Raw genomic sequence first — 26,160 nt, 5'->3', positions numbered from 1 at the left:
ACTGTAAGGCCAAGTTCCTCACTGTAGGTCAAGGTCCTCACTGTAAGACCAAGGTTCTCACTGTAAGGCCAAGGCCCTCACTGTAAGGTCAAGGTCCTCACTGTAATACTAAGGCCCTCACTGTAAGGTCAAGTTCCTCACTGTAAGGCCAAGCTCCTCACTGTAAGGCCAAGGCCCTCACTGTAGGTCAAGGTCCTCACTGTAAGACCAAGGTTCTCACTGTAAGGCCAAGGCCCTCACTGTAGGTCAAGGTCTTCACTGTAAGGCCAAGTCCTCACTCCTAGATTAGGGCTTCACCTGGGAAACCTCTCCAGCTGTGGGTGGTCAGATGAAGGTCAGACAGCCGGGCTGTAGTGTGTGTGTGCGTGTGCGTGTGTGTGTGTGCGTGTGTGCGTGCGTGTGTGTGCGTGTGTGTGTGTGTGTGTGTGCGTGTGTGTGCACATGTAGATGGGTTGAGAGGGTCGGCATCATCCAGCACACTTAACTGTATCCAGCTGTCACCCAGGCCCTTCCACGGGTTTGGTGAATGACAAGCTGGAGCCGGAGTGAAGGAATTCTGTCAGAAGGCATATCCCGGTCACACGCTGACAGCCAGGTGCCCTTAGGACAGGAACATGGCAGAGACAAAGCTCTGGCCTTGGGACCCACGCCTCTCTAGCTGGGCCCTTGCTAAACAACAGGCACGTTTTGGAAGAGCCACCAGAATGGGTCTGTCCTACCAGCTGCTGTGTTCTTCCCGAATGAAAATGTGAGGCCCCGATCCCCATGGGATGGGGTCTGCAGGTGGGGCCTTTGGGAGGTAACTGGGGTTAGATGAGGTCATGAGGGTGGGGCCCCATGTTGGGGTTTGTGTCCTTAGAAGGAGAGGAAGACACCAGAGTGCTCTCTCTGCCGCGTGAGGACGCGGGAGGGAGTGGCCGGCTGGAAACTGGAAGAGGGTTCTCAGGAGACCCCGACTGCATTGGCACCTCCTTCGACTCCAGCTGGCAGCCCGTGAGGAACACATGTCTGTTAATGTCGTGTTTGTTACAGCCGCACGAGCTGACTGAGACACTGCACCTGGCCGGCCTCACCTGCACACTACCTATCATCCCTCCTGCTGCAAACGCCCGCTGGCACGTCCAGGGTGTCTTGTGTACAGGCATGTGGCTGCACTCTCGGGCCCTCTGATGGCGTGGGCAGCTGGGGCTCAGTACTAGCTGGCCCAGGCGGGAAGTGAGCGCTGTCGCCAGGTGGGTGAAAGGGAACTCTAGTGCAGCGCGTGGGTAGCAGGACAGCTGCCCGTGTGTGTCCACGGGAGCTGCATCCACTCCCTCCGACTGAGCAGGCAGGAGAGGTTTGGGCGTCAGCTCCCCTCCCCGGTGCCCACCCCCCTTACTGGCACTGCACTGCTCTCATTTGCTAACAGAGAGAGGTGGGATGCGGCCCCGTCCCACCCACCGCGCCCTCGTCTCCTGCTGGCTCCTGCTGGCTCCTGCGGCCGGCAACTTGGTCTGGGAAGCAGGTAGACACACTACCGGTCAGAACACGACCAAGACCACAGCCCATTGCGGACCTGCCCACCGCCCAGAAACAGATCCTAAAAAGGGAATGAGGGGGTGTCTGCAGGGGCAGTGTGAGGGTTTGTCACCTGGAATGAAGCTTAGACACAAGGTTAACGGCAGTTCAATTGTTTAAAATAAAGTAAATTTGCCAACAAATTGAACTCAACCGACGGGGGAGAACGCCATGTAGGGAAGTAATTCATCCTGCCTCTGTTGACTGTGTGCTCCTCATGGGGCTGAAGGGCCCAGCCCACCGTGGGGGTGGCTGGCTGGGGGGTTGAGGGGCGGGCAGTTTTCCGTGGCGTCTCACCTACCTTGGGGTAGTGGTAGAGCTTCCCGGTGGGGTACACGGCACCCGTGTAGGCTGGGAGCTCCATGACGGGCACGCGGGAGTCATTGATGGTGGCGTAGGCGAGCCTCGTACCGTCCGGAGACCACCAGTGGGCGATGTGGGTCTTCAAAATCTCCTCTGAGGGAAAACAGAGATGCGAACGGTCAGCACGCGGAGCAGGTCCACGGTGAGCAGGCACGGCCATGCCATGAGCTGCCAGGAGGTGTGAGGCCCCGGCACTGCGCTTCTACGGCCTCCGAGAGGTCCCCTGGGTCCTGCACTTGCCCCCCACCCACAGGGCTCAGAAGTGCCCAGTGACGATGCCAAGCTCACACCACCAACCTGGCCAGTCAGGGCCCGGCTGAGCCGAAACTGACCCCTGGACACGGGACGCAGATGTGAGCCCCCTGAGCCCAACAAGCGCTTTTTGAACTGGATTACTATTGTGCTGAGGTGGGTAGATCTGAACAGAACCTGAGGAAATCCGTTCACGCTGACGCAGGCACAGCCAGGCCGACCCCTGTGAAAGAGCCGGCTGTGCTGGAGGCTGAGCCCTGGACACCCAGCCCGGTTCCCAGGGACGCCTAGGGGCTCATGCCCACCGCGTGCACACTGTGTGGATGTCATGTGTACACTGTATGTATTCTATGTGGACATCATGTGTTCACTGTGTGGATACCATGTGTATCCAGTGTGCATACTCTGTGTGTACTGTGCATATCCTGAGTGTATACCGTGTGCATCCTGTGTGTATACTGTATGTATCCTGTATGTATACTCTGTGTATATTGTGTACCGGTATATCCTGTGTATATACTGAATGTATACTCTATATACACTGTGTATATCCTGTGCATATATCATGTGTATCCTGTGTGTATACTGTATGCATACTGTGCATATCCTGTGTATATTGTGTGCATACCATGTGTATACTGTGTGAAAACTGTATGTATACTTTGTGTATACTGTGTGCATACTGTGTATATCCTGTGTGTATACCATGTGTATACTGTATGTATATTCCGTGCATTCTGTATATATCCTATGTCATAGTGTGTGTGTCCTGTGTGTATACTGTGTGTATGTATATGCTGTAATATTGTGTGTATCCTATGAATATCATGTATACAATGTGTGTATCCTGTGTGTTTGTAACTCTGTGTATACTGCGTACATACTGTGTATATCCTGTGTGTATAGTGTGTGTGTCCTATGTGTATGAATACACTGTATATATTATGTGCATCCTGTGTATATCATGTGTATCCTGTATGTATACTCTGTGCATGTTGTGTGAATACCGTGTTTATACTGCGTATACCCTTATTCATGCATACACACAGACTCCCCGTGCACAGCCGTGCTAGTGTGCCCCTCGCCTTTGAAGGAAGGCCACAACTTCATCTGTGCGGCAGAAAACAAAATGGTCCATTTCCACCAGAACTGAAACGGACACTGTGAGTGTGAGATTTCCACCAGAAACGCCATTATCCCACCTTTCCCCAGCATCTTGGCTACGAGACTGCTAACCACGGATGAGCTTTGTAGGACTGCTATCGATTCTAGGAAAAACAGTTCTGCTGTGTTTTTTAAGCTGAGAGAAGACACGCCCCAAGCAGCAGGTCAGAGCCCTGGGGCCAGGGGCTCCTCTGGTGCCAACCAGCTCCTGGTCTCAGGACCCTTTCTTGTACACGGTGTGTGCACTGTGTACGCTAGCTCCCCCCAGGCTCATTTTAGAGATGCTGGTCAATAGAATTCCACAAGCACGTAACGGGAGTCCCATTCTGTGGCAGAATAGTAAGAAGGCAGGGGAATTCCTCACAAGTGAATAAAGGAACTGAGGGAAGTAATTAAACAAGGTCAAACCGTTTGAGCAGGTTTTAGCCGGCTAGTGAATCCCAGTTTCTGTCTTCCCCAAGCAAGGACTCTTGGGAGCGAGTGGGTTACACACTCCAGGCTGTTCGGGGGCAGACCCACCTACGCCCAGTCCCCCTTGAATGACGGCCTCTCGATGTGCACATCGTGATGAATCACCATACCGGAGGCCACAGCTGGAAGCTAGTGAATACCCTGCCGAGGCCTCCCCTGGAGGTTCCGTAGGTTCCACCGGCCACAGGAAGATAAAGAGCCTCAGACAAGGGCCCTGGCGCCTCTCCCTGAGCACACCCACACCTTGTCACTCTGATGCTTTTCTCCCAAAGCTCGGGGACCCCACGAGACTGGCAGCCAGGGGAGCAGCGGGCAGTGGCGGTTTGTCCCAGGCTCAGCCCGCACCTGCCTCCGGGCCCCCTGCTCTCTGACTCTCTCCTGCTGCTGCTTCTACCCGAGCTCGTCCTTGCCTCACTGTCCCAGCTTTAGTAAACATAACCCTCCTGGACTCGTGTTGTCAGATCTGTCCTGCGTGAAGTCAAGAGCCCACACACTGCAAGCAGGCTGGGGCCCGGACCTTTCTGGCGGCAATGCCAGGGTTGACATTGGCGTTTATTGTGGTGAACCAGCTCCGTGCGCCCGTAGTGACGGAATGGCACCGAGGGACCTGAACTCATGCTGAGAAAGCAAAGTGGGTGCAGGGACCACGGCCACGCAACCTGGAACAAGCCGCAGGGGAAGGGGGCTGGGGGCAGGAAGCGGGCGGAGGCCTGGCAGCTCGGCGGGCCGTGACCTCACAGGGACCAGGTGGGCTCGGGTGGCTGAGGCTCTGGGCCATGTTGGGGAGGCCCTGCTGCTGTCCTTTCTCCCGGGCCAGAGGCAGACTCCTGGGCCTGGGGACGCTGACCGAGGGGGCGGTTTGTCCTCCGTCACGGCCACTGTTGGAGAGACTTCTCAGTGGGGTCCCTGATGTGCTGTGGGACCGGCAGCCGCAAAGCCAGGAGGTAGACCCCTCATTCCGTCACCATCCCGAATACTTCCCCCCTGCGCTGTGCGAGGCCTCCGGCCTCCGGGCCTGCCGGCAGCCTGCGGGGGCCGACCCAACGCGGCATGGGCTTGCAGCCGGCACAGGTGACTCTGTCACTGCTCAGTAGAGTCCCGTCCACCGCGGGAACCTCGGTGTGCCGACTTCCCACCCGAACCCCCAGGTGTGGGCACACTGCTCAGTGAAAATGGATTCCCAGCCACTTCCCTTCCTCCCGGAGTCCCTGATGGAGCCCCATCTGTCCCCGAGGGGCCACCTCCAACAAGTAACCTCGAGACTCCTCTGAGTCGCTTCCCATAAAGCCTGAGGGTCTGTTGAGGTAAAAGAAGAAGAAAAAGAGAAGAAAGGAGCCAGCTGAGTCCTCTGGGCCTGTAATTCCCAGCGCCTCGGGCGGCTGCGACCTCCATGCATGTCTGGGAGGAGGGGATGGAAGTGACGCTGGTCCGTGGACGGGTGGTGGGCGAGGGGGATGGGGGGTGGGCGAGGGGGACGGGGGGTGGGCGAGGGGGACGGGGGGTGGGCGAGGTGGACGGGGGGTGGGCGAGATGGACGGGTGGTGGGCGAGGGGGATGGGGGGTGGGCGAGATGGACGGGTGGTGGGCGAGGTGGACGGGTGGTGGGCGAGGGGGATGGGGGGTGGGCGAGGTGGACGGGGGGTGGGCGAGATGGACGGGTGGTGGGCGAGGTGGACGGGGGGTGGGCGAGGTGGACGGGTAGTGGGCGAGGTGGACGGGGGGTGGGCGAGGTGGACGGGGGGTGGGCGAGGTGGACGGGGGGTGGGCGAGAGGCTCCAGCAGAGGGTGTGCGGGAACCACAGGCACCGCCTGCCATGCGGATGGTGGTTCTGCTCAGTCACTTCTGTGCTGCAGGGCTGCGGGGAGGAGGCCGTCAGGCGTCAGGCGCCAGAAAGCACGGGAGCGAGCAGGTCAAGGGCATGATTCAAGGGCAGAGGGGGGAGGGAGCGGAGTCCCTGAAGCCAGTGTGGAGCCTGGCTGTGGTTCTCACGCTCACTACCTGCTGCCTCTTGGCCAGCCCAGGCGGGCAGCCCCGCAGGGCTGACGCATCTGTGCCGGCGCCCTCCTTGTCAGACAGGCCGGGCCCTTGGTCGGAGAGCAGGCGGGGGAGGGCTCGCTCGCTTCTCATTCCCACCACCTGTGTGTCTGTCGCGTGTCCAGACTTGCCCTCAGACCTAAAGGGAGCTACCAGGCAGACGACATCTCGACATTTTGGCGCTAATTACACACGTGCGTATTCTGCAAGCGTGTGCGCCGGGACCTCCCGCTTAGCGAGGCAGAGGGCTCCGTGCGCGAACCGCTAAGTGAGCTGTGCGAGCAACCTGACTCTCTGAGCAAGACCCCGGTGGGGAAACGGGGCGACACGTCTCCCGCCACCTACTCATCCCGTCCAGGGCCCGTGTCAGTCACACGAGAAGACACAGCTGGGACATTCACTTCGTGGCCGCCTGTCCCTGGAACTGTGATGCAGTTTCCTCATTCCTGTCCCGGGTCCTGAAGAAGCCAGGTCCTCAGCGGGGTCATTCACTCCTGCCACGCAATGTCAGGGCTTGTCCAACGGCATAAAACCCCGTGGGACAGGCCAGCCCGGCCGAGAGGAGGGACCTGCACTCCCCGCATTGCCTGGCAACGCAGTGAGAATCCCAGGGAAGCCGTGGGGACGGTGCTTTCGTGCTTTCGGTAGCCGTGCTCCGGCCCCCCTCCACGCAGAGCCGTCAGGATTGGTTGAGGTCAGGGGAGGGCACGCCCCTCTTCTGCCAAAGCCTTGTGGGTGGCTTTGGGGTTTGTCTGGTTAAGGACAGTCAGGAGGCCCCAGGAGGCTGGGGTCGAAGATGCTTGATGTCTCTCTGAGGGCCACACCCAGGGGTTCCTGGAACATAGGCCACGCACAGGACCGAAGTCTGGCTGCAGAGAAACCCCAGCCGGTTAGGGACGCACAGACACGACTGGAAGGGAAACAGGAGGCCGTGGAGGGCGTCGGGAGCGGGGCCCCCGTGAGGCGCACCTCATTTCTCTGGGCGAGACAGGCGAGAGGGGAGCCACAGACCGGATCCTCGCAGGCCAACCCGCCACATGGTCACACTGCTCTGCTGGGTCCGGCTCAGGGCACAGAGCGGCAGAGCCACAGCGGCTGCATCTCTGGTCCCTGAATGGCCACAGGTCAAGGACGGCACGACGCTGGGCTGACAAGACGCAGAATTCTTGTTGCTGTCTCGCCTGCTATTCTACATTGAGTCCCTCCCCTGTCGTCGGCGGTGCAGCGTCGGGCAGGCCCCACACGCCCCGCATCCGGGCGGCCTGTCAGAGCACGGTGCCGGGAGCAGCCCAGGGATGCGCAGCCGTCCGCTGCCTCCTAAAGCAGAAGTCATCATTGCTGTGAGGGCGGCCATGGCTCAGAGCGGGAGGTCCCCCGGGGGGACTTCTGCGTCTACCCCCAGGTCTCCTGGGTCGGCCGGAGACACCTCGCTCTTTCTCCCCAGGCCCTGGTGAGAGTCGGCCTGTGGCTGCAATGCCTCGCTTGGTGCGTGAATCAACTGCCCGGGCGGACTAAGTTGGGAAGACCCTAAGGTACTCGGCTGCCCAGGGAGACAAACATCAGACACGTCTGCCAAGGCTGAGCCCATAAGACCGCCTGACACCATTTCCGGTACCATGACCCCTTCTTCTGGGGAGTCATTTACACTTTAGTATGAAAGACCGGGCAGAGCTCGACACCTTGCAGGGGGATAGCCAGCATTTTCCCCAATCGGCCCTGGTGTGTTTCTGGTCTCACGCTCTCCCAGGCACTGACACTGAGGCCACAGTCCTCAGCACCAGCAGGCGAGGTCCCTGTCCCTCTGCCGTCCATGGGGCCGTCTCCAACGCGGCCTGAGCCACCAGAGCACGGTGGAGGGGACGCCCTGTCACTTCTAAGGTCATAAATGTGGGTGGCTTCCCCCTGGCTCTTTCTTGTTGGGGACGCGCCCCCTTGAGACCCCCCCTCCTGTGGGGAAGCCTGGGCCACATGGAGAGGCACCTGGACGTGCTCTGCCGACTTGGCTCCGGTCTCAGCCGACAGCAGCATCCGCCCTGGGACACCTGGGCAGCCAGCCTTCAGACGGCTCCGCCCCAGCCCGCCTGCCCGGTTTTAGGCGTCCCTGCTTTAATGGACTCGTCTCATTGAGCAGAGAACGCTGCCCGGCGGCGGGGCGGGGGGGGGGGTGGGGGGGGGAGGCTGAGGCAGCGCGTGAGGCTCCTATTCCGTGGTGAGCCTCTCTCTTTGGGCTTCCCCATCCTTCCTCTTCATTTGCACTGTGGGGTCTTAAGGAAGCTTCCAGAACGTGTGATGATGCCGATGACCCTCCTGCTTACCTGTTCCGTGCCCAGGAAGAGATGTTCTCTTGCTTCTCACTCATCTGTCCGCTGGCTCGCTCACCCACCTGCTGACGGCCCCGCTCGGTGGGTAAGGGCCGTCAGTAAAGCAGCGGGAACTCGCTGGCTGGCTGGGCGCCGAGGAGCGGCTGCGAGCTCACAGTGAGTCCGGGAGGAGAACGGTGCCCTCCGGCACAGAGCCGACGGCGCGGGCACAGCAAAGCCGTGGGTCCGGACTCTCGTTTACTTTTGAGGTGGGGGGTCGGACCTCAGCCTCTCTGGAATCCAGACCCCGATGAGTGACCAGGGCCATCCTGGGGCCTCCGGAGGGGACTGGGAGGAAACCAGGCTCATGACGCGGTCAGCTGCGCGGTGCTCAGGGTGACGGACTCGAGCTAGACTTTGAGATTCAAACTCTGGCCCAGCCACTCGCTGCGACGCGGCCTTAGGCAAGTGGCTTTGCTTTTTGGTGCCTCAGTTTCCTCATCTGTGAGGTGGGGATGACAGTATCGACCTCGCTGGGCTGTGGCTGTGAGAGCTATGTAGTCATTACACACGAACACACGCGTGCCCGTGCTCTGTACATGCCGGAACCTCTCATCACCACGCCTGCAGGGCAGCTGGGGGTCCGCAGATTGGCAGTCAGCCCGGAGGGGACAGAGAGGCTCCCAGGAGCTTGGACCGACCGCTGTGGTGGCCAAGAGGGAGCCACGGCCGGCGCTGCCTCCTGTCTGGTGCGCGGGAGCCGCTACAGGAGAACCTCACACCCCGCGGAGCCTCGCTGTCCGCACCCTCGTGGGTCTGGAAGGCAGAGGAGAGAAACAGGGCAGATGGCCCACATTCCCTCCAGGGCCCCAAGGATTCCTGCTGCCTCGGGGCAAGGAGCCTCCGGGCCCCCGGGCCCCCGGGATCAGAGCCAGGAAGCACTGCGGGTCATCGTCCCTGTTGGAAGTGTCTGCGAAAGTTCCATTTCTTCTGCAAGCACACACCCCCCTCAGCCTCCTCGCCTCCCGCCTCCCAGGCCTCAGCTGAGGGCAGGTGTATTGACTTAGGGAGGAAGGGAGGGGGAGAGGGAGACATTGCAGGTCGCTGCCCTCGCCTCCCCCACCACGCCCCCGCCGCCCCCGCCCCCGCCCCGGACTGACGGAGGTCTAACTAACGGCACCTGGGTGTGTGCCCTGCCCGGGAGGGGATTCAACCTGCAACCTTCTGTGTTCGGGGCGCTCCAACCACCTGAGCCACCGGCCAGGCCACCCGTCTTTTCTGTTTTTGAATTTATCTTTATTGTTGAAAGTCTTATAGATGTCCCCCTTTTCCCTCCACTGACCCCGCCACCTGCCCTGGCTGCGTCCCCCCAGGCCTAGGCCACCTTTATTTCCGATAATTAGAGTTGGTGAGGATGGAAATAGGAGGGCGGGGCTCGCCCAAGGCAAAAAGCTGACTCACACTCGGTGAGCTCACGTGACATCCCTGGTAGAAAGCACTTCGCTGTGACCTACCCCCCCCCCCCCCCCCCCCCCCCACCCCTCGGCCACAGGTCCTTGTCCCTCCTCCGGGTGGGCCCGCGCTCCAGCAGCTCCACTGAACCCACAGCCCACCCAGGCGGCGGCTGCCGTCACCTTTATGCTTTTTCCCTTAAGGGAGTTAAAGGGGGAAGAGTTGAAACAATTCGCTGCATCACACAGCTGGGGCCTGGGAGGAGTGGGCTATGGGAAACACTAGAAGAGAAGAGATTTGTCTTCGGTTTCTTCTTTTCTCTATTTTCTCTGCTTCCCTCTGTCCACCTCGACCCCGTGCCGCCCGCCGTGTCAGAGCCAGTGGGTGCTGCGCGGAAAATGGCTCGGCCAGGGGCATTGTCTACACCCGATCATCCGTCCAATACTGCCATTTGTGCCCTGATCCGACCTCACAGCGTTTTACATTCAGCTCCTAAAACACGTCCAATTTACAAAAAGGAGAAAAACCCGCCACAACACTCTGACCTCGACACTAACTAATAACCTATTCAGAGATTAGCTTAGTGTCTTAGGTAAGATGTGTTATCAACCCTGGAGTGCTTTTTACTTTCCGTGGACAGTTCTCTTTTCTTCCTGGTATTTTGCCAAAGCTGCTCATCGTGAAAGTTAAAATGATTGCGATTCTGAAACTGGAATTTTAATTGGAGAGCCACTGAGCCTCCAGGAAGGAAACCAGTCTGTTTCCGCAGGGTTTCTTCAGAGTGCTGGTTTGTGTCCTCGTCTGAAAGCGAGCATTCTCGCCAGGAAGCAGAGGATGCTGGGAATTACATGGAACCCCGTACCCGGGCGTTAGTTCTGACATGCGTGGTGGGCGGGGCCAGGCTTCCTCCTGGGGAGCACCGGGAAGCCGAGGTAGCCAGCTGCCCAAGGGCCTCCAGGCAGCGTCACCCCCCGCAGCGGAGCCGCTCTGCACAGCTATCTCGGAGCATCAGTGAGAACGCGTGTAGAACAGTGCGTGTCGAAGCCACGCGCCTCAGGCAGGAACTCGGGCTCCTAGGGTTTTGTCTTTGACAGGAAGGGGAGCTCAGTGTAAGTTATAAACCACCCTCAGAAACCGTCTCTATACTCAACTGGATCACATTGCTAATTCCTGTTTGTTCTGTTGTTTGACCTCCACATCCTGACAGCAGGGGGCAGCTCTGGATTCTGTGTGAGGGAGGAGGGGCCGGGTCCCGGGGCCTCGTGGGGCCATGGGATGCTGGCTGCTGTTTGTGGGGTGCGGGCGGAGATGCAGCAGAAACACAGATGGCAGAGCCAGCAGCCCCCCGAGCTCAGGCCGAGCTATTCCAAGAGCCCGTCCCAGCAGCGCGTCCTCTGATTTCCTGGGGCAGCAGCCATGGCCTCGGACTGGACACTGGGCTACAGAGGCGAGGTCACCGTGTGTGGGTCGTGAGCTTTATCCGCTCCTAGTCCGCAGGCCCCTGAGCTGGGCAGTCTTCTCACACGCGGTGACGGTGGCTGGCTAGGCGGAGCCACGCCCTTCCTTTGAGAAGAGCTGCCTGGCTCAGTGGGGGGTCTCTGCTGTCAAGTACAGCAAAGCGCTGGCCAGTTGGGCTCAGTGGATAGAGCGTTGGCCCTCAGACTGAAGGGTTCCAGGTTCAATTCCAAGATACACATAGGAACAGAACACAGACAGGGAGACATGCCCCAGTTGCAGGCTCGATCCCTGTCCCCAGTCAGGCCTCATGCAGGAGGCAGCCAATCTATGTGTCTCTCTCACATCAATGTTTCTCTCTCTCCCCCTCCCTTCCACTCTTTAAAAATCAGTGAGGAAGAATACCCTCCGGTGAGGGTTAACACACACACACACACACACACACACACACACACACACACACACACACAGATGGAGAGGACCCTGGGAGCTAGTCTGTGGTACCGGCGTCTCCTGGGACCTTTGATTAGGAACAATGACCAAGTCCCACACGCCACCCATTCATTCCCATTGTGTAACTTGAGCAACCGGACACTTAGGAGGGACTTGCCATTCACAAGAGTCTGGTGGGAGGTTTGGAGTCTGGGTAGGACCCAGGAGGCAGAGGTGAAGCCTGGATGGAAAGAGGTCGGCTGCTTCCAGGGGTGACGGTCAGCTCCTTCGGACACAATCAGGCGCCATGTCCAGAGCGACTCACGCCATCGAGAAAGAGCCCCAGGGTGGAGGCAGGCCGCTGGCACAGCCCCTGCCTCCAGCAGGCACCCCGCCCCGCACAGCCCCGGCCTCCAGCAGGCGCCCGCCCCGCACAGCCCCAGCCTCCAGCAGGCGCCCGGCACGCGGCCGGAATGGAACTAAACTGAGATGACAACAGCCAAGGTAGAAGCCCACTCGCCGTCCACACCCGTCCACCGTCTCCCTCGCCTTTGACGCGGTTCCCGACAGACAGGCCGCATGATGCACCTGTGGTCCCTCAGATCCCCGGCTCGCTAGGCCCAGACGGTGCCACCTTGTCCCGGGACGGCCCTGGTCAGGCAGCCCTTAACCTGGACCGCCCTTGTGCACGCAGGAAAGGCCCAGCACGTGTTTCCTGTGAGGAGAGGCCCCAGCTCAACACGGCCTCCGCCTCTTCGGACCCTCCCCATGCCTGCCCGCAGTTCCTCTCCTCCCTCCTCTCTCCGTGGTGGATGCTGCCGGAAGCGTAGCAGGGACTGGCCGTGCCCTGGTCCCTGGGTGGGAGAGAACCACACCTTCGTGCCCTCCTGGCCGGCAGCGCGGAGGATGTGAGTCTGCCCGAGTCACATCCTTACTGCCGATTGCCACCTTTTAATGAGGCGAGATACACATGGGAACAGAACGCAGACAGCGAGACGGGCCGGGGGCCGACCTGCATGAAGTGGCCTGTGGCGTTGGACAGCTCATCAGGGCCGCTCCCCACACCCCAGGGCTATGCACACTGGAGAAAACCAACGGCCCGAGAACTCTGTGTCCGGGAAATTGCAGAAGACATAAAAAGCCGGCCTGGCGGATCGGTATTGGAAATAAATAGCCTCGTTCTAAATACAGAAAATCTGGTTTGTTCCCACTCACATCTGCTGCCTTTTTTCTGCCACTACATATCGTATCCGAGGTGCGGAGAGCAGGATTAAATGTGTGTGTGGGGGGGCACCAAGAAAGAAACTGGCGCGCCTCCAGCCAGGAGGCCAAGGGGCGGCGGCCTTGGGATGCGAGCAGCTCCCTCCCGACCAGCTGTGATCTGCACAGCACTCACCTGTCCGCTCACCTTCAAGAGCGACCTGCCAGTTCCAGCAAACCCTCACCAGAGCTCAGAACCCCGCCCATGTGCTCGGCCACCACCAGGGGGCAGCGTCCTCCGCACTGCTGGCCAGGAGGGCAGGAAGGTGCGGTTCTCTCCCAGCCTGGCTCCTGCAGCAGGCGGGCGGTCTCTCCCGGCACTCGGGGCTGACACGCCGCCCCAATAGCTGCTGTTACTTGTATGCTGGGGATGAAAGGCAGCAGGTGCTTCTCTGTGGCTGGAGACGCGCAAGCGGCACGTCTTTCAGAGGCTCTTCTGTGGGTGGGCAGCCCAAGGCCTTCGATGGTGCCCCGCTAGCGGGGCCCGTGCGGACCCACGGGGAGGACCAAGGACGTGCGGATGGTTCCCTGCAAAGCCGCCTGGGACTCAAGGGCAACTCGGCCACATGCCAATCAGGAGGCAGGTCGCTGTCGTTCCCTGACGTGAAGGACAGCAATGCCAACAGAGACAGCAACGTGGCGGGCAGATGACCTTAGTCCCCAAACTGCGGTTACGGTGGGCTTCGAGCAGCTGAGCTGGAGTCGGTTTCCCGAGTCTCTGTCTCTGACCTCTGTCTGTGCCCTTCCTACTCTCTCTCTGCCCCTCGCCCTGGCTCTTTGTGTGTGTCTTTCTCTGTCTTTGTCCCTGTTTCTCTCTCTCTCTCTGTCACGCGCGCGTGCGCACACACACTCGCACGCACACGCCCTCCCCATCGCTGGCTAAGCACCCTGTGTTTCAGTGTTACCTGCGTTGGGAGGTCTCGGGGCGGCGCAATCAGCTCCTTTCCCCATCCCGGCACCACCGAGTCAGGGTCTACACAGGGTTCCTCTGGGAAGGTGGCTCCCGCCTCCCCACAGTCCCCGCTCCCTAGTTTCAATTCCCCTTTCAGCTTTCTCTCCCCTTAAAGATGATTCTTCCTGACTCAGTACAATGCTCCAATGAAACAAAGGTCCTTCTATAAGACCCAGCGCAGAGAGCGCGCCTCACCCCCACCCATGTCCTGGAGGCGCAGGCAGAGGAACCCCAGGGACAGCAGCCTGCCTCCCGAAGCCTGCAGACTCAGCCAGGACCACTCGCCCCCCCACTCCTGGCTTCCCTTTCTTCGAACGGCACCCCACCCACAGGACGCCAGGCCCTGGAGAGTCCACGGACTGAAACTTGGCTCAGGAGTAAAGGATTTGGGGGAGGGTGGCCAAGAGCTGGGTCTGTTCTTGTGTGAGTCCCAGAGACTCGAGATCCCCCCACCCTCACCTGAGCCTCCTGCACGCAGGGCAGGGGCGGGAGGACAGGACGGGGCAGCGGTGGAGTGTTGGCTGATGTGGGCGGCCGCGTGCCACCTCCGAGCCCCGGCGGACGGGCGAGAGGCCTGAGATGTTGGCAGCCTTCCTGGGTGTGTCACATCCCCAGGGATGTGATGACCAAGGACGGCGCCACAGACTTTGTCTTCACTTTCTCCTAGTTGCGCTGTGAGCCCTGTGACGGGACAGCTGTGTCGGGCCACACCCCCGGCCTCCCCGCGGCCACCCCGGAGCTGGGGGAGCGGGACACGCGCTGGCCCCTCTTGAGAGGACACTTAAAGCACGAGCTCTCGGGCAGCTGGGTTATGCTGGCTCTGTTTTCCCATCTCCGTGTTCTCCCGCCTTCATCCAGAGCCCGAGGCTGCCCAGTGTCTGCGCTGCGTGGCCTCGGGCAGCCCTGCCTTCGGGAGCAGGGACCACGCGAGAGGCGAGCCTTAGCATCACGTGATCACTGCCAATGGCACACGGTGACTGGCCAGAGGCCAGGCCGAAGGAGCCCCGCATGCAGTCCTCGGGCGTCAGCCACTTTACCGCTCACGTGAGGGTCCGATCCACGCGGGTGGACGCCCTGTGGCTTTGCGGGCACATCCATCTCCTGTCGTAGACCCGGGAGCTGAGAGTTGGTTTTGCGTTCTCACACCGCCGGCCGAGAAAGCCCTCGGAACAATAGCAGGTCACGAGTGCGAGGATTACGTGAAACTCAGACGTCAGTTCCTGGCTGTTTCCACACTGTGATGGCGGCATGGGGGAGGGGGCGGGGGCGGGCAGAGACGGGCAGGCCCACACCGGCCCCTGCAGAGACGTGTCCAGGGACCAGGTGGCTGCCACGGTCCATTTCAGCCCCACAGTCCCTACTCTGTGATTACAGAACCGGTAGCCACATGGCAGTCTTCTTTCAGGAAAACGCAGATGGGCCTGTGCCAGGGAGCTCACAGCCCTGTGGGCACCTGACCCCACAAAGGGAGACAGGACGCAGGAGAAGGGCCGGTACCGAGGACACACCTGCACCTGGATGTCGGCGCCGAGGCTGCGCACCGGGGCGGGTGAGAATGGCCGTGTGCAGGGAACATCCCAGATGGCAACGCACGGTCTGATGGGACCCGAGGGGCCGGTGAGGAGCGTGGGCGCAGGTGCAGTGGCCCAGCCAGTGGGCGGGCGGGTCCTTGTGTTGGAGAGTGGGAATTTTTGAGCACTCCGGAGAGGCCGTGGACTATACCCCAGATAGAGTTGCCAGTGTTGACACCAGGCCAGGCCTTGAGATATGGCTTCATGGCCCCTTCCCCCTGCACCTCACAAAGTAGCCTTGCTAGATAGAACACTGTCAGCTTTCTGAAGAACAGGATGACCCTGTGAGGAACATGGTCGTCATTGGCATAATCTTGGTGTTACTTGGGAAAAACTGTTTTGTCTTAGGATTGCTTGTTCTGCAAAAATCGGATGTGGTTAATGTGCTTAAAAGTGGTCCTACACCAAGAGTCGGGGCTGCTCTCTGACCTATCTATCTGGAAGGCAGATCAGCCGCCGGCCGGCAATAAAGGTTCCCTAAATTTTAATTTGGTTTGGACTCCAGTGGTCTTTACTCGCGTTCGCTCCACAACACTTGAGAGCCGACGCAATGGCTGTCACATCCTCCCAGGCTCCTGGCGTTTCCGGTAGCCGCCTTAGGATGCCGTCCTCACTCGGATGGATACACACAGAAACCGCGCACCAAGGACAGCTCCGCAGGTCAGGGAACGCCCTGAGGGACGCGCCTGGAATAGGTCTCCTCATTCATTTCTGCGTCACAGCGCAAGGAGCCTCCACTGAACCGCGTGGCCTTTCCTCTGTGTCCCCCATGCTATCCGCCACGCGCACGTCCACAGCCTCCTTGAGAAGTAGGGCGAGGTGGGCGCAATCTTTGAGAGCAGGCGATGCCTGCAAGTGACCAGGAGGCATAATGGCACCGGGCTCCGAGCTCTTGCTGCGCCCTGTCAGGCACACAGAGGGGCCGGGGGTGTGATCCCGGCTGTGCTCTCACTGCGAGGACAGCCCCCCACCCCCGGGAGCCCATCTGCACAGATACCCTTTCTAGGCTGGCTTGGAACTCAAAACACACTCCCCATAGACACATATCACGGACGATCATTCGTGAGGGAAGAGATCAGTAGTTGGAGATGAACTTTGGGTTGGCATTGACCACCCACGGGCTGGGGGCTCTGACCCCAGTGATGCTGGCCGAAAGCACGCAGGGCTGACCGGCTGTCTGACCGGCTGTCTGACCGGTGTGGGCACAGGAATGGTCGCTGGAGCAGCAGCCCATCCACGGAGGGGTCCCTGCGTTAATTAGCTCATTTAATTTCCACCATGACTTTGGGAAACAGGATTGCTGTCAACCTCGTTTTCCAGACAAGGAACAGACACAAAACACTGAATGATCATTAAGTTCATGCTGCGTTTCAGCAGCGAGGCCATGGCTGAAAGGCAGGGCAGCCGCTGCGAAGACCCCGTTCGTCACCAGATTTGAGTATGACTCCAAGTCCATTGAACTCCTGGCTGTCACTTTAAACGGCACGTCTGGTCTGAACAGTGTAGGACGGGGCCTGCATTCACTCCCACTTTGCTGTAACGGAAGGGCCCTGACCAAGGGCCTCAGAGATGGGTAGCATTGGAAGAACCCGATCGAGAATGCGCCCCCACGTGGCTCCGTGAGCCTTTCACATCATTCTCCACATGTGTGTCAGGGAGATTTGGAAACATGTTCTCACTGTAAAAGCTGGTGTGCGTGCCACACCCCGAGCCACGGCCACGCTGCTCACCAGGAGAGCGGCCACCCGGTCCAAACGGGCTCGGTCTGCTCACGCCACGCACACGCCACGCAAATGCCACGATGCAGTACGGCACACACAGCTCACAAGTATCTGGTTCGCCATGAATGTAAAGACCGCATGCATGTCCCACGGAAATGCTACTCCATGTGTTTTGCTTTCACGGGACTGGCCAGGCCTGGGTGACCAGATGGACAGGAAGGAGCCCCTTCCTCTCGGTGGACAGACTTCCTGTGGGAAGCACACACGTTTGAAATCATTCCACGGACACCTGTGAACACTTAGGCCATGACAAAGTTTGTTCCCTCCATCAGCCCTTGCCGCCTCGAATCAGAAGGGGCGGGCACAGGACCACACCAGGAGCGTGAGTCAGTGAGTGGCCCCCAGGGCCCGTGGGGCCTGCCTGACCTTCGGCTCCGTCTCCAGGGGACAAACACCTGCGCCGTCCCTGCTGGCTGCGTAGGAGGCGCTTTAGGAAACGGTGTGAAGGGTTACCCACAGGCCTGGTCTGGTCCCGCTGGGCTGCCTCTGGGCGGGAGTCTGACCGTGACGGGTAAGGACCGTGGGACCCCCCCAGACAAATCCTAAGCTCTGGCCCTGCCTTCACAGCAGGTCTGACCACAGTGGGAGTAGTGTTTCTAGAACATTCTGAGCTCAAACTCAGGGTGCACCTCCACTAGCAGTAGCTCTGGGAAGGGGCCTCTTCGGCCAACCCAGCCCAGCCACATCCCCTCCTCCACAGTAGCCCTGAGTGAACGGCAGCAGTCAGCACAGGGGTGGTGGACAGAGGGCCGTGGGGCTGTGACCCCGGGAGGATGGGGAGGGCCGAGCACCGTGGGGCTGTGACCCTGGGAGGAGGGAGAGGGCCAAGCGCCGTGGGGCTGTGACCCCAGGAGGAGGGAGAGGGCCGAGCGCCGTGGGGCTGTGACCCCAGGAGGAGGGGGAGGGCCAAGCGCCGTGGGGCTGTGACCCCAGGAGGAGGGAGAGGGCCGAGCGCCGTGGGGCTGTGACCCCAGGAGGAGGGAGAGGGCCGAGCACCGTGGGGCTGTGACCCCGGGAGGAGCGGGAGCCTGGCAGCAGCAGGGGCTGCAGGAAATGGAGGGTGCTCAGAGCACGGGAGACGTGAGGTCGGGGCCAGGGCGCAGCAGAGCCCGTCCTCACGCTCTTCCCTCGGGCCACTGTCCACAGGCGCTGCCTGCCTGCGCGCCGAGCAGCCGGTGGAGGCGCGGGCCCCGCGGAAGCGAGCGGAGGCCGGGTAACCTCACCACTGCTGACCTCCACGGTCAGGCTGCCGGCCAAGCAGGTCCCCGGCTCCGACTACATTCCCAAGGAGCTTTCATCTCTGGACTAGTCAGGTTACAGCCAGCCCGGGCTGCATCTATCCCAAAGCAAATATCGGATAAACCCATTTCAAGCCACTTTCTCAGCTCCTGATACTCCAGGCTGCGCTCCACCAGCATCATCTCAAGGTCACGCCCCACCCAGCCTCCGCCGCCGGCTCTGAGGAGCTGGGCAGACCAGGTGTGTCTATGCGGGGAAGAGACGCGCTTCTCAAATGACCCCACACAGCCCGCTTGCCCCAGGGCACGCGCCGCTGCCTGCTGCTGGCGTGTCTGAGTGCTGGTACTCATGTTGGATGACGCATGCGCCCGCCGTGCCCGCCGTGGCCATAGCGGTATGGCTGTCTCCTGGTTCAGTCGAAACACTGAAAGACTTAGCCTCACTGTTAGAAACTCAGGGGCCCACGTTTCCGTGCTCCACTATTCCCCGTGTGCAGGACGATGATGAAATAAAAAACAAACAGCAGCAACATCCTCTGCCCCACTAGCAGCGGAGACGCCTCCAGAAAAGTGTGGGAACCCACCTCCCGGCCCGCACGCCGATGGGCCAGGGGCTCTGCAACTGACACCTGCATGAAAGCGCAACCCCTAACAGGGTCCACAGAGCTCGCCAAAACCTCTCGCAATGGCTTCATTTTAGCCTCTGGCTAACCCACTTCAGCAAACCTTACAGCATCGGTAGGACCCTAGAAAGCAGTCTTTAATCTTATACTAAAATCAAAATTCAATGTATCTGCATAACATTTGACCAGAAGAATAAAAGCAAGATACACATTCTGCTTGTTAAAATCAGTGTGTGGCCACCACGGGTCAGGGAGGCCAGGGGCCCGTGAGACACGTGGTCTGGGCCACAGCCCGCGTCTGGGCGAAGTTCAGCCGGTGCTGACAGCACCCGTGAACCGGGGATGGTCTTCCCACAGGCCAACCTGGGTGGAGGGACGGAGACTCTGGCAGCCGCACATCACCCACGGCTTCTCTCCCTCGTCCTCCCACCTCCCGAAACGTTCAGTTTGCTCATGATCTTTGTTGGAAAACAAAACAAATCAACGGGGCGTTTTGCTGTCAACAAGTCCGGGCAGCCGAGGCTCCTCCCACTGCGGTGGGAGTTGGCGCTCGCTCTCCACTAGCCCCTCTGAGCCGTCACTGGCAGCGCACTTCTCCTCCCGCCTCCCCGCCCTCCTTTGAAAAGAATCCTCACCCGGGGATATTTTTCCCATTGAATTTTTTTTAGAGAGAGTGGAAGGGAAGTGGGGAGGAGGGCTGAGAAAGAGAGAGAACATCAATGTGAGAGAGACACATGGATTGGTTTCCTCCCACATGTAATCTGACCAGGGCAGGGTATTGAACCTGCAACCCAGGGACTGGCCTTGACTGGGAATTGAACCTGAGACCCTTGAGTGCACAGGCCGATGCTCTAACCACTGAGCCGCCAGCCAGGGCACCTTTTTTTTTTTTTTTTTTTTTTTAAGGGAGTGTCTGGAAATGAAACATTAAGTCACAGGATAGAAACAGGCAATCTGCAGTTTACCTTCCCATTATTAGCAAAGGAGCCGGCCTCCCAGGGCCCCCAGCCTCAGAAATCTCAGCATTGCGTCCAGAACCGTCCAGGGAATGACACTGAGTCGATGAGGCGGCCACATCAGCCGCCCATGGTGGTGGCCTCAGGGAGGGCGTGGGGGCAGTTGACTGGAGGGCCTTGGGGTACTTCCTGAGGTGCTGGGTGGCCTGTCTTGATGGGGCTAAACGGTACCTGCATTTATCACACAAATGAAACGGTGTCCTTACAACTGTGCCTTCTATTGCAGCCCGCTTATATCTCAACTAGTGCACACTGAAAGGAAATTAATCAGAAGAAATACTTTAATATCGCCATTTGCCCTTTCTCTATAATAGAAGTGTCAACCAAATTCATGATCGACAATGACAGATTGAAACACACCCGTGCGATTGGCGCCAGCAAGAGCTTTATATGTATGGCACATGCGCGTGTCAACTTAGCCTTTCATAGATATAGAATAAACTTGCTTAAGTAGACCTGCTTTCTGATTTAGCTAAACTTTCTCCAGCCCAGTGAAGTACCCCAACTTCTCTTTCAGGTAATTGTCAGCAACACGGCAGTAAATATCAGCATGGAGCAGATTATTATTGTAGATCACGCAGGGAGAACAAAGGGTAAAATATTTAACTGCAGCAGTGTTTGACTATATTCTGTGCAGTGAGAAAACCTGAAGTCACTTTCAAGGTCCACCATTTCTTACTTCTTTTCAGTCAGGTCAAGTTTCTAAGCTTTCTAAATCTGTTTTCTGGCTAATGAAAGAAAATAGGATTCCACCAAGTCTCCTGTCTACCTACTCCAGGACTTCTGTGAGGATCAAATGAGATGAGGCATGGGAAAATGCTTCACAGACATTTGGTTACAGTGTAAAATGTTTGCACCTGGCTATAAAGCAAGTCTGTTCCTGGGCTGAAGAAACTGCAAGGAGGCTAGTCGCTAGGGAGAGGAAGCCAGGCGTTGCTATGTGATGTCATTACCCGGTGCCCATAGCCACCGTTTCTGGGCTGGGCTGTGGGCCGCATTTTGTGCCATGGGGTCTCGGCAGCATTGGCTGCAATTTGATGGGCTGTCACTCCGGGGTGGTGGCGGGGCCTGTGTCCCACTTGGGGGAAGTCGAGTGTTGCCTTGTCGGCCAGGTCTGCGCTGCTGTTTCTCTGTAAATAGCAAGTGTGCGTCACGGCAGCTCCTGCATTAAGTGTCTGCCTCCTGGTGGTCAGTGTGCACCATAGCGACTGGTCGGACAGTGGGAAGGACACTTAGCATATTAGCCTTTTATATATATAGATTGTAGTAAACCTAGAGGCCAAGCCCTGGAACGCCACACTTTAGCGTTTTCAGTGACTTTACGATGGGAAGCTGTCTCCGGTGACAGCTTGCAGACCGCACCACGCGGGGCGGAGGGGGGAGAGACGATTTCTGTGCCTGATGACACCCAGAACCCCCTCGGCTCAGACCGCGTGGTGGCCGCGTGGTCCCGCGGGCAGGTGAGCAGCATGTGAGCCACACCTCAGCCCAGCGCTGGATGCGCAGGTCCCAGGTTCACATCTGGGTTTATGGAAAGACAATTGTCCAGAACTTGGACAATGTGACTCCCTAAGGCCTCTCCCTTAACCTCGGTGACCACGGGTGGATGACCGAACCCCACTGGGCTCAGCCGCCACGTGTCAGTCACAGTCATCACCGGGAACGCTGTTAGGAGGGGCTACACACTGAAGCCTGGACCCCCACTGGGATAGTGTTCAGTGGGGCCTTGGGCCATGGGGTGACATCCCCACAAGGGGGTGTGGAGACCAGGGCGTGCCTCTCCCCACCAAGTGAGGACCAGGAAGAGACCCCTCGCCAGGCGCCGCCTCACCTCACCTCACCCGGGACCATCAGCTTCCAGAGCTGTGAGAATCAGTGAGTCGCTCAGGCACCCTTCTGCGATGCCGTCACAGCATCAATCTGTTATACATGCCTGAGGCGGAGGGTAAGTGAGGAAATCGCATGGTGCTCGGCACGGAGCCTGGCCGAACAGCCAGCAGCGCGGGGCGGGGAGGGCCTCTGAGCGGGCGGTCCCACGTGCTGAGAGCAGAGCCCCTCACTCCGCTGCCTCGCTGTTGAATAGTGCACACAGCTGGGTCCTCTCATGCCAGAGGAAACCAGGGGTAAGAAACGTCCCACGAGGCAAGGACCCTGGACGGCAGCTCACGCGGATCCGCTCCTTTCAGAAGTGTTAACCGGTTACTTCCTTCCCAACGCTGCCCACCCTGGGGCAGAAGAGGCACTCGGCCTCTTGGAGCGAGTCAGAAACCTGTGTACAGCCCAGTGTCCCCAGAGTTGCCTCGCGTACAATGTGCCTCCCAGGACAGCGCCCTGCACTTGAGCCAAAGAGCTTGGGTCCTGGGAAGCCCCACACCTGCCCCGTCTCCCGCCACCACCTGACGCCCCAACAGTCTGTTGTAATTTAGCAGAACCTCAGAAGCTGGAGCTGGCTTTATAGTTAACGTGAAAGGAAACGCTATCAGCCACCACCAGGGGCAGTGGCGACTACAGTGACCACATGACCACAGCAACCATGGCAACCATGGAACCACATGACCACACAACCATGGAACCACATGACCACACAACCATGGAACCACATGACCACACAACCATGGAACCACATGACCACAGCAACCATGGAACCACATGACCACAGCAACCATGGAACCACATGACCACACAACCATGGAACCACATGACCACACAACCATGGAACCACATGACCACACAACCGTGGAACCACATGACCACACAACCGTGGAACCACATGACCACACAACCGTGGAACCACATGACCACACAACCGTGGAACCACATGACCACACAACCATGGAACCACATGACCACACAACCGTGGAACCACATGACCACAGCAACCATGGAACCACATGACCACACAACCATGGAACCACATGACCACACAACCATGGAACCACATGACCACACAACCATGGAACCACATGACCACACAACCATGGAACCACATGACCACACAACCATGGAACCACATGGCCACACAACCATGGAACCACATGACCACACAACCACACGACCCCGCTCCTCGGGGCTCACCTTCGTACAGCCAGTCGCTGAGGCCGTTGTAGATGACGTTCTCCTTCCCCGTGGAGACCACGCGGATGGCCTGCTTCCCGACGTGAGCGCAGTAGTAGATGTTGTTCTCAAAGATGAATATCTGGTTTGGGAAGACAAAATACAGCGTTAACCCAGGAGGTGGTCCTTGGGAGGCTGCCCTTAAAAAGCCTGAACCAGCGTGTGGTTTACGGTTTCCTGGGCATTTCTCTGGCAAACAGGTCGTCTCAGGACCCGTGGGCTCAGGACCCGTGGGCTCGCCCGCAGCAGAAAGAACCTGCGTTTCAGGTGAATCGGGGACTCGAACTTCCCACAGAAGGCGACATAGCCCACCCGCCGTCCTCATTCCCCAGGACAGCAGCCTGTCGCCTGAGACTTAGGTACATTGACATCAAAGCGCATCGACTGTCTTAGCAGTCACCTTTCCCTGACATGAACTGGGGCTGAGAAAGGAAACCTGGGATCTACCCACTTCATACTCAGTGGCGCCGGCTCTGTGCACAGAGATCAAAGAGGTGAGACGCGACCTGCTTGTATTCTACCTACAATCTGGTGAGAAAGACGATCTGAAGGAAGACGTTCCTGTGGGGATGGGGGCCTGGGAACATAACACAGGGCTCCCGGGCTTAGGCCAAAGGACAGGTAAGGATCCCTGAGAGAGAGACTGAGAAACCTTTACTGTGGAAAATATACATGACACAAAATTTATCATCTTAACTGTAAGTTCCCCATTCAGTGCTGTCGGGTGCGTCCACATTGCTGCCTGGCCACCAGCACCGTCTCAGACCTTGTCATCATCCCCAGATGAAACCCTGTCCCCAGGTAACACCAACTCCTTCCCCTCCAGCTCCTGGGCCCCCCACCAGCTTCCTGTCGCCGTGGCTCTGGTGGCGGGGACCTGTGTGAGTGGAGTGCACAGCGTCCTGCACCCCACGTCCTCAGGGCCCCGTGGTGGAGCAGGTGTCATCAGAGTCCCAGTGATTTTAAGCTGGGACCTGCATGAGCAGCAGGCTGGAGAGAGGGGCTGGGAAGGTAGATCCCACAGAAGAAAGCGCTGGAGAGAAAAGCAGAGGCGGGCGTGGGCATGGGCGTGGGCATTGCAGGGACTGGAAGGAGGCTCCCTGGGCTGCCCATCAGGGCAAGAAGGGGGCCTGAGGGGAAGGCAGAGCGGCGGCAGCGGCTCTCGGGGTGTCTGTTCCAGGGAGCAGGGCTTAGGAGGGTGCATGTGGGGGAGACGGGAGTCTTCTGAAGGGAAGCCCGTGGGGAGGAACCTGTGGGAAGGAAGCCATGGGGAGGAGTCCATGGGGAGGAGTCTGTGGGGAGGAGGCCTGTGGGGAGGAGTCTGTGGGGAGGAGCCCGTGGGGAGGAGTCTGTGGGGAGGAGCCTGTGGGGAGGAGTCTGTGGGGAGGAGTCTGTGGGGAGGAGCCCATGGGGAGGAGCCCATGGGGAGGAGTCTGTGGGGAGGAGCCTGTGGGGAGGAGTCTGTGGGGAGGATCCCGTGGGGAGGAGTCTGTGGGGAGGATCCCGTGGGGAGGAGGCCATGGGGAGGAGCCCCTGGAGGGAGGACCTCACAGGAGTTGGTCCCTGTCATCAGACACCCAGCAGCCTGGAGAGACAGACCGCTGCTCACTGCCCGCCGTCCACTGCCTGCCGCCCACTGCCTGCTGCCCACTGCCCACTGCCCACTGCCTGCTGCCTGCCGCCCACTGCCCACTGCCCGCTGCCCACTGCCCACTGCCCGCTGCCCACTGCCCGCCGCCCACTGCCCGTGGGGTAAGCTGAGATCTGGGTGATGAGGCAAAGTCTTTCTCAACAGAGACCTCTGGGCAGCCGGGGGATGGTGCCCCCACTGCAGAGCTGGGTGACAGGAAGACAGTTCTGACCCTGGGCCAGCCCAAACTCTCTGGGGCAGGGGGGGGGGAGAGAGGGGGCTCCTTCAGGGCTCTCGGATTCTGACGCACGTTAGAGGGACCTGGGAGCTCTGAAGCATCCCATGCCGGCCATCAGCCTGCCCGACGACCAGCATCTAGGGGAGACCCCCAGTGATTCCAATGTGCGCCAAACAGGAACCAGTGGCCCTGGGAAGCCGGACCCCTGGCGCTCCTCAATGGATTGGGAGACGGGACGTGTGTTCTCTGCAGCATCCACAGGGCTGCCGCGCTTCCTGCCCCTGCCCTCCGCCCACGGCTACCGCGGTGCCAGCACCATCACTGCACACGCCCGATGTCACCGGAAATGCGCTCTGTGTGCCGAGAGCAGCACTCACACCAGCTTTTATTAAAAAAAAAAAAAAAGATTTTTTATTGAGTTTTTAGAGAGGGAGGAGGGGAAAGGGAGAAAGACAGAAATATTGACGTGAGAGCAGAACATAGATCGGCCACCTCCCGCACTCTGCCCGCCATGCATGGAGCCTGCAATCCAGGCACGTGCCCTGACCACCCTTCGGGGCCCAAGATGACGCCCAACCAACTGAGCCACATTGCCAGGCTCAAACCAGCGTTTTAAAAGAATTCCCACGACAAACATGGTCAGGATCACAAAGAGACCCTGAGCGAGGGCCTTCTGCACCCCGGGAACGGGGCACTGGCCCTTTTTCTGGCAACGCAGGGCAGGCGTCCCGCGTTCTGAAGGGACGGCAGGCGCTCGCTCTGCTCGGCCTCCACAGAGGCGAGCGGGGGACGCCCTCCTGTCGCCGCAGTGGCCGTTCTCACGGGTCTGCCTAAGGCCAGGGGTGTTACCGAGCCTGAACTTCCTTTATGTGTTCTAAGCCTGTCATTCATTTGAGTCAAATGAAGCGGCAGCCACTTGATATCCCGAGAAAGTAAAACGCTGCTGGGCATGAAACCGCTGCCACGGTGGCCTCCCCGCTGCCACGGTGGCCTCCCCTCCGGGAGGACAGGAAGAGCAGGCGTTACAAGGCCGGCGCTGCCTTGACGCCGTTTTCCCTTTTCCTCTTGACATGCAGCGAAGATGTCAGAACAAAAGGTGCTGGAGGCCGTCGAGTTTTGTCTATGGCTACACACGCCAAGCACGGAGGGTGGAAGCTCGGGCACTGGGCGAGCGGCTGGGTTTTCACTTTTATCCTCTGCTCTGTCAGGTGGACAGCACGCAAGCTCACTATCGGCCCCCCATCCCGGTGGGAGCG

At 59.3% G+C, this 26,160-nt stretch overlaps 1 protein-coding gene across 1 annotated transcript in view; it reads right to left on the bottom strand.

The window, feature by feature from the left end:
- Positions 1-26,160, bottom strand: part of DPP6 (dipeptidyl peptidase like 6) — a 490,977-nt gene that overhangs the window by 60,430 nt on the left and 404,387 nt on the right. Inside the window, exons 8-9 of the mRNA XM_054726673.1 lie at positions 22,998-23,118; positions 1,859-2,013 (exon numbers count right to left, since the gene is read on the bottom strand). Of these exons, the coding sequence (XP_054582648.1) occupies positions 1,859-2,013; positions 22,998-23,118 (276 nt within the window). The remainder of the gene's footprint in view (positions 1-1,858; positions 2,014-22,997; positions 23,119-26,160) is intronic.

This window comes from Eptesicus fuscus, chromosome 14 (assembly GCF_027574615.1).
Source record: "Eptesicus fuscus isolate TK198812 chromosome 14, DD_ASM_mEF_20220401, whole genome shotgun sequence".
Taxonomy (NCBI): Eukaryota; Metazoa; Chordata; class Mammalia; order Chiroptera; family Vespertilionidae; genus Eptesicus; species Eptesicus fuscus.
The sequence above is the reverse complement of the archived record's forward strand: the minus strand, read 5'-3'. Positions and strand labels throughout refer to the sequence as shown.